At 30.6% G+C, this 8,294-nt stretch overlaps 2 protein-coding genes across 2 annotated transcripts; one reads left to right on the top strand and one right to left on the bottom strand.

The window, feature by feature from the left end:
* Positions 1-1,472: 1,472 nt before the first annotated feature.
* LOC132931632 (transmembrane protein 41B-like) lies at positions 1,473-3,450 on the top strand. Its single transcript, XM_060997522.1, has 6 exons — positions 1,473-1,614; positions 1,790-1,946; positions 2,024-2,152; positions 2,241-2,439; positions 2,505-2,643; positions 3,152-3,450. The coding sequence occupies exons 1-6, from the start codon at positions 1,581-1,583 to the stop codon at positions 3,316-3,318; spliced, it is 825 nt and encodes a 274-aa protein (XP_060853505.1). The 5' UTR covers positions 1,473-1,580; the 3' UTR covers positions 3,319-3,450.
* LOC132931631 (ATPase family gene 2 protein homolog A) lies at positions 1,600-7,530 on the bottom strand. The gene is made up of 9 exons (XM_060997521.1): positions 7,115-7,530; positions 6,793-6,966; positions 5,287-5,736; positions 4,844-5,219; positions 4,493-4,775; positions 3,939-4,412; positions 3,713-3,877; positions 3,480-3,640; positions 1,600-1,723 (listed from the first exon to the last, which is right to left on the bottom strand). The coding sequence occupies exons 1-9, from the start codon at positions 7,302-7,304 to the stop codon at positions 1,720-1,722; spliced, it is 2,277 nt and encodes a 758-aa protein (XP_060853504.1). The 5' UTR covers positions 7,305-7,530; the 3' UTR covers positions 1,600-1,719.
* Positions 7,531-8,294: the final 764 nt, after the last annotated feature.

Raw genomic sequence — 8,294 nt, 5'->3', positions numbered from 1 at the left:
TATATTCGATTTAAATGTGTGCAGCACATACACTGTATTTAATTTACTTTTCCCACTTGAATCCGGACAATCTCGTAAAATGTATGAGCAATTCGAGTATTAAAATGATTATTATTACATTACCCAAAATGTTCGAGCATTGTGTGCAGTGCCCGGGCATTGTATAACAATGCCCGGATTTCCTACTTTGCCCGTAACATGTATATTGCATAGGAGTATAGGACGGGAGATTAAATTGTTTGAGATGTCCGAACCTACCTCTATTATGGAGACTCTATAACGAAATTATTACTTTCTAAGTATGACTTTAGAAATAACAAGTAAGGAAGAGGGAGAAGATCTTTTAGTTTAAATAAGTCGGAGTGTCATACCTTGGGCAACATCCAAGAACGTTTCAAAAAGAATATTTTCTATGCATTGGCATTTGGCTGAATAGATTTTTTATTATAAGTATAAACATGTTTTATTTTAAATTAATCTCGATATTTTGACTTATTCAAAAATGAAAGTATAAAAGATCTATCCGCAATATTCTTCTTTATAAAATATACTTTAGGCGCCTTTGCCCTAAATTGAACCAGTTAGTCGTGTAATCGTGGAACTACGGAAATTGTTGTTCCAATATTTTGTACGAGATAGACAGAGAAAACAAAAATGATGGTGTGGCAGTCCCTCACGGGGCCTGTTCGTGTTTATTTAATAAGGAGTAACATTTAGACAATTTGTTTAGTTACCTAATCACCGCAAACCAGTACTTTTGTGTTAGTTGTAAATGAATCAATTTTTCAGTTAATTTGACTGAATCAAAATCGTTTTTCGTATACAGTAATGCACCATTGAATTTAAATTTAACACACACATAATGGCGACCAACTAAATGCCTAATCAAATACTATAGATTAATCTATAGTATTTGGCCTAATGTTCAGCAGAGCGGTACTCACTTACCTACCTTTTTTAATTCGAAAGAACTGATTATGGTTAAATTTTGTTGAGCTTTAACTTTTAAAGCATTGTTGCTATACAAAATAATGGACCTTTTTAGCGCTACTGGCGGACAACGTGCCGAACTGAATACCATCAGATTTACTTTTTGTGTCCACGGGGAGCGTTGCAATTTCATGATTTATTTTTTCATATCTACTGAAAATAGATAAGAACACTCGTAAATATTTTGTGAAATCACTAATCAGCCAGTTTCGAGATTAACAATATGTGATAACGTATAGAGAATTCTCGATAAATTCAAGAATCACCTCCTCCGACGATCATTATCAATTATCATTATAATTTATCATTTATCTGCAAATGACGTACGTACAGTATTGTTAAAAGCTCTCTAGATCGTAAACGAAATCTTCAATAATTTTTTAAAACAATAATTTATTATAACAATATTATGCTGTACATACGGCGTCAGAGGACCGTCGAACTAGGAAACGATGAGATATTGTCGATTGTCATCAAATAGTCATCACTTTTGATTTATTCGTATTTTTTATTATCACCCGACGAATAACCAGCTCACAAAAAGCACTATCCGATTTCGTATATTTGATCAAGAGACAACAACATAAGCCATGGATGTGGATCAACATGTGAAAAACGAATCTGGTAAACTTTATTCTAAAATTAATAAATTAACAACACTCTTTGAACCATAATTTTAAACTGTAAGATATTGATTGAATTTTGAGATGTGCCTAGGTACAGTCTTATTCATCTGAAACACAAACAAATACAATACCATTTGTTATTAAATTATGAAAGTTTAATAATTTTATTTCAGTGTCAACAGTGGACGACACAACAACAATAACAGAGTTAAAGACAGAAAACGACCAAACGATGTCTACCACAAAAGCAGTGGTCATATTAGTGGTTATATTCTTAGCGTCCTTACTCATTTTAGCATATTTGTATTACAATTTCCCACAGTTGACTGAGTATGCAATAAAAAATTAATTTGATTCTGAAGATACTAAACAGCAAACAATGTTAATTAATTTATTAATGTTTAAAGGGAGGAAAAAAAATACATCAAAATTCCACGGAATACCACAGACATGCAAAACTTGGGTAGAGTCTTAGAAGATTACAAGGATACATACTACACTCAAGTGTTTATGTCAATTTTCTTCTGTTATATATTGTATCCTTTGAATACATTAAATCTCAATAATTGAACAAATTTTCATTTAATTATCATTAATTCACCTTAACTATTAATTAAATATTAGTTTGCAAACGTTTGCAATACCTGGTTCAATTTCATTATCAATATTATGTGGATTTTTATACCCATTTGTATTAGCATTAGCAATCATATGTTTTTGTTCAGCAATGGGTGCATGTTTTTGTTACTTATTGTCAATGACAATCGGAAGGAGATTAGCATACAAATACTTCCCAGATAGAATCAAATCATATGCAAAATTGGTTGGTGATCATTGAATACACAAATGTGTCAATATAATTAGTAATAATTACATTTTCTTTTTCAGGTTAAGAAACACAACGACAATATGTTCTGTTATATAATGTTTTTGCGAATAACCCCATTTTTGCCTAATTGGTTTATAAATGTATGTGCACCATTAGTTGATGTTCCATTAATACCGTTTTGGTTGGGAACTTTTTTTGGTAATTATTCTATAAATTATATTTTAAAAATACATAATATAAGGTATTAACACATAAGAAACATTTAAGACGCATATGGAACTCAAATATTTTAAATTGTACCTAATTTTTTTGAGGTAAAATCATTATAAGTTATAACGTTCGGAATTTTAAATGGTCACCTATATTCTTATTTTAATTATTTAAAGTAAAATTCCTATTGAATATTTTTTTCAAGTATTTAGTCTAGATAATAAGTAGTACTAGTACATTTTCATTTTTTTGATATACATAAACATTATGATCAATTTGAAATTATTAAAAATGTGAGTTTTATATTTTAGATAGAAAAAATTAAATTACTTATTTTAATAAAAAAACAAGAAAACTAAAATAAAAATTGATGAGGTTAACATCTAAGATAGTTTTTCAGGCATATCGTAATAGTTTAACTTAATTGATAACTAAACTTCATGATAATAAATTAATTAATAACTAGTCTTTCACAATTTTATTATTTTGATTCCAGGAGTAGCAGTACCATCAGTGTTGGTTGTACAAGCTGGACAAACTTTACATCAGGTGGCATCAGAATCCACCTGGTCATGGTCTTCCGTCCTACTGTTGGCAACATTTGCTGCCCTGTCATTACTGCCTGTACTATTCAAGGCAAAATTAAGAGACAAATTTGACTGAAAAATTGTTGACTGTCATATTGAAGGACATTCCATTAGTGTAGTCTAGATTCCCTACCCATCTATGCCTCTTCCTTATGTCACAATGTCTCATAAATTATTATATTCATAATATATAAACATCTCAAAATAATTTATAACAAATTAAATTTTTTTTATTACCTTTGGATTCCAGAAAACTTTTCATATATTTTTAATAGCCATAATGGGGTCTGAGGCCGCAAGGTTTGAAGTGAAACTTCGAAATGACACATTTCTACTTGTTTTGCCTTTATATTGTCTTCCAAAGCTTTCAATGAAGCTTCATGACAAATTGAAATCACCTTATAAAAATACAATGTTACTTAATATTTACAATGTATTTTATAATATAAATATATAACTTTTATATTTACTTCTGCACCAGAATAGTTTTCAGTAAGTTCAACTAATTTATTAATATCTACATCAGATGATGTTGGCATTTTTGAAAGTTTTAGTCTTAATATCTCCAAACGTGTAGTCTTATCTGGTAACGGAACATACACCTTACGATCTAATCTTCCAGGTCTTAAAAGAGCCTAAGAAAAATTATGTAATTTAATAATAAAATTATAAATAAAATATAAAAATTTTAATTACAGAATCAATAAGATCTGGTCTATTTGTTGCAGCTAAAATAGTGACATTCCCCAATGGTTGAACACCATCTAGCTCTGTAAGTAATTGGGCTAAAACTCTAGAGTGAACCCCACTAGAACCACTGTCTCCCACACCTCTTTCACCGGCTAAACCATCTAACTCGTCAAAAAATACAACACAAGGAGCTACATTCCTAGCTCGCATAAATGTTTCTCGGACAGCGCGTTCAGATTCTCCAACATATTTATTAAAAAGTTCAGGTCCTTTTACTGATATAAAATTGAAGTGACTCTCTGTTGCTACAGCTTTAGCAATCATTGTTTTAGAACAACCTGGAGGCCCATATAGTAGGACACCCCGTGGGGGAGTGATACCCATACGTTTAAAAGCTTCTGGATGTTTAAGTGGCCATTCAACGACTTGTTTAAGTTTTAATTTTATGTCATCTTGGCCACCTATGTCAGTCCATTTGACCTATAAGAAAAATGTAATAGTTCAAAACACTGGCAAAATAATAATAAATAAATAATAAAGATTTAAGATAAAATACTTACATTAGGCACTTGAACCATTACTTCTTTAATGGCTGACGGTTTTATTTGGGTTATAGCGGTACACATATGCTTATAAGTGGCATTTTCATTATTAATTGCTGCTTCAGTTAGTGCTCGGTTAACTACGGCTAACAAATCTGCTCCCACAAATCCTTGAGCTCGATATGCTATGGAAGTAATTTCTTCTTCGCTTATTTCTTGTTGAATAGGGGATAACAGTTTTGTCAAAATATCTTTACGTTGCAATTCATTAGGTACTGGTAATTCAATCTCATAATCAAACCTAAATTTTGAAAAATGATGAAAATTTAAAAAAAAAATTTGAGTTAATAATTTTTTTAATCAATATACCTTCCTGGTCTGCGTAAATTGTTATCGACAGAACTCAAATTGCAAGTAGTACCGATAATAGCTATTCCATTATGTTTGGTTGATCTTAACAAATCAAACATAGTTTGAAGAGTGTTTATAATCCTTCTTTCAAGGTCTGAAGATTCATTTGATTTGCTTAATGTTTCTAACCTATCAATTAGGATGACACTAGGAGAATTAATGATTGCTTCTTCAAAGAAAAGTTTTAATTTTGCTTCAGACTGTCCATAAATCTTGCTTAGAATTTCCCAACCTTTAATTTCGACCACATGTCTTTTCAATGAATAAGCTATAGTTTTTGCTAATAATGTTTTTCCAGTTCCAGAAATACCATGTAAAAGAAAACCGCAAACATCTAAAAATAATCTACTTAATAAATATTTAGTAATTTGGTTTTATTACATAACTTAACATTAGCTTACTTTGATATTTTGATTTCTGTATTACATTCATTACTTTTTCGTAAATATTAGATAATCCACCAACATTCGATACTGGGTAAGTTATATTATTTTTGTTAAGGTCATTTATTATATTCCATGTAGTAGAGCCCGAAATATGATAAAATTGTTCATTGTTTATATTCATAGTTTGCATTTGTTCGTTCAAATCGACAATAGGAAAAGTACAAATTTTAGATACTTCTAAAGTGAGACTACGTCCATAAAAATCGAAACATAAAAAATCTGAAGGTTTGATGATACGCCCTTCATATTTATTAGAAATATGAGTTAATAAGTGCTGTATAAATTCTCCATCTGGTAATTGATTGTCATCAGATAAACGAATTTCAATGTTTTGAGCTTCACTAGGTGGAATCTTAAATCGCTCCACAGAAACATATTCCAATTGATCTAATTCATCTGTCAATACTATAAGAACAAAAAAAAATATATGTAAGTGATAAAACAAACAGCAAACAATTTAATCATAAAGTTGCGGTATAATCATAGGCGCAATTAGGTCGGCGATAGAGGAGGCTTAGCTCAACATCCCCAAAAATATAATGGAATAAAAAATTAGTGATAGTCATTTAATTATTATGAAAAATGGAACCTTTTGAATTTTTTTTCAAACAAAAAAATCTTTAATTGATTAATCATATTTTAGTTATTTGATCTGTTTATACTGTTTGATAATACAATAAATGGCCCACGTTTATATTTTGAAGTTCATAGTTGTTAGGCATTAGACACACGACAATCATGATTCATGATTGTGGACTATGCTAATTGTACACAAAGTGTAGTATTTTGGTAAACTTGTTTATTATTTTAACATGTAAAACAGTGATGACAATGAAAAGAAAAACATTATAATATGGTGACCATGGTCTTGGCAATTTTGTTTAAAAACTTAATAATTAATTTTATATTTGTTATTTTATTTTAAAAATGTTATGCATATATCAATAGATTGTTCAAAATCAGCAATATTTATGGTCAAAAATTGCCAACTATTTAAGATAGTTTGATATCAATGATATTAAACAAGTCATTACTGAAGATGAATATTCAATATAAATCATGAATTGCAAAAAGTAAGTTTCATATTCTAGTTAGTTTAGAAAAATGTGAAAGGTTGCTATTTCTAAGCTACAAATAAAAAATTGGCCAAGAACAGTAATTAAATACAAGCAATTTTCAAATTTATCATTGAATATATTATATCGAATATCAAAACAGACAAAACTCGTAGTCTGGAAACTAAAGCAATGATTGATTTATTTTTATTATATCATAAGGAGCAGATATATATTTTTAAAATGATTTATGTATTGTTTTTTTTTTGTGAATTGTGGTATAATAATACATAATAATTAATTTTTGTAGTTAAAGGAAGTGAACCATCAGGTATGCTGTATTAAAACAAATCTAACCTCCCCAATAATGACACCCTAGTTGTGCCTATGGATATAATCATTCAACCTTCTTTGGAGAAATATACACTCGACAGTGGCAAATCATCCGAAGGCCAGATGTGTTTGACAAAAGTCTTGTTCCCACATCTCACGACGACTGGTTCGCCGAGCACAAAGCCGCACAACTGAATCGCAGCAATCGGCACGACCACATTGTCATTGCCCACCATGTATTCGTCATCTGTAAACATTATCGCACGTTGAACATCAAATCAACTAAAGGTTTATCCAAAACTTGATATTGATAAGTAATAATATTGTATTGCGTTGTAGAAGACCGCACATGACGTACCGTGCTGCGTACGAATAAATACACAAACGTCTCGTACCTTTCGTGTACAGCTTGGCGTACGAGTAAAGACAATGATCGTTGACGAACGCCTGGGCCCAATTCGATGTGTTCGGCGGACAGTGATCAGTGAAATGGGTTTCCAAATCCGTGAAGTATAACGTCGACATGCAATTGTCGCACGTGCGGTACTTGAAGGCAGGCCCGACCGAACGCCTAGGTTTCGTCATCTTGAACCGTCTGCGATTTAAAGCAGGTGGTTGCGGAAAGAAGAAGACTGCAGTCGAATCACCGAACGAGTGAACGACGTCCGTAGCCTGTGTTGATTTTTGAATTCGAATTTTGAACTAAACCATACACTCTCCCGTCCGTTTATCACCCGAACCTCGAAAACTGATCAAAACTCACGAGTGTCGCACAGTGTGGCCCCTAGCCGTGGCTCGTGTATTTTTTGAGGTCTTAAAAACGGTTACACCTAAGACGCCAAAAATAGAATTATTATATTGTAACAATATAAATATTATCTATTAACCATTCTAAAAATTAGCCAACAATAACAATACTACATTTCCGGAAAGCTAAAATCTATGTTCCTTAAAATAACTCCGAATCGTCTGACTGACAATCAGGTACTTAGGGAAAACCTTAGAAAATACTGTTTTGGAACTTCAAATTTTAACTATAGATGAAATATTGCTGGAAGTGTTCACAAACCACAGAATTTAAGATAATATATACTGTTATGGTCGTTATTGGTACAACGGTACTGGTAAATAATGGACATTTTCCATATTTACTATTTGCGTTTTGTAACTATAATATTTTGGTCGATAATACATTATAAATGTATATATGATATATATGATATATGTATTGATTTGATTGGATATATTGTATAAATAGGTGGATATCTACATTATACAACTTGAAAGATACACATTTAAAGATTTTAAAGTTAATATTAAGAGGATAGGTAGGTAGATTTGTTTGATGTCATATTAAATCATATGTTACGTTTATTCTGAAAAACATCAATATTTATTTTTTAATAATTTTATTATTTACAATTTAAACTTTAAACCGAAATACATTATAATGTAAATGCGAGTAACACAGCTCTTAATTAACAAAAACTATATTGGCATATTATGCATTTGAAAAAGCCGTGTAAAAAAAAATTATATTTTTTATACGACTACAAATTGTAATAACAATTTTAA

Source organism: Rhopalosiphum padi, chromosome 1 (genome assembly GCF_020882245.1).
Source record: "Rhopalosiphum padi isolate XX-2018 chromosome 1, ASM2088224v1, whole genome shotgun sequence".
In the NCBI taxonomy this organism is placed as follows: Eukaryota; Metazoa; Arthropoda; class Insecta; order Hemiptera; family Aphididae; genus Rhopalosiphum; species Rhopalosiphum padi.
This window is presented reverse-complemented; position numbering and strand designations above follow the sequence as displayed.

Bases quoted from the DNA above. Each gene is read 5' to 3' on its own strand.
- LOC132931632 (XM_060997522.1), top strand. From the start codon at position 1,581: ATGGATGTGGATCAACATGTGAAAAACGAATCTG. The intron at 1,947-2,023 runs GTATGCAATAAA...TAATGTTTAAAG, and splicing joins AATTTCCCACAGTTGACTGA to GGAGGAAAAAAAATACATCA. The intron at 2,440-2,504 runs GTTGGTGATCAT...TTTCTTTTTCAG, and splicing joins TCAAATCATATGCAAAATTG to GTTAAGAAACACAACGACAA.
- LOC132931631 (XM_060997521.1), bottom strand. From the start codon at position 7,304: ATGACGAAACCTAGGCGTTCGGTCGGGCCTGCCTTCAAGTACCGCACG. The intron at 5,737-6,792 runs GTTGAATGATTA...TTGTTCTTATAG, and splicing joins TGTATATTTCTCCAAAGAAG to TATTGACAGATGAATTAGAT. The intron at 5,220-5,286 runs GTAAGCTAATGT...GATTATTTTTAG, and splicing joins ACAGAAATCAAAATATCAAA to ATGTTTGCGGTTTTCTTTTA.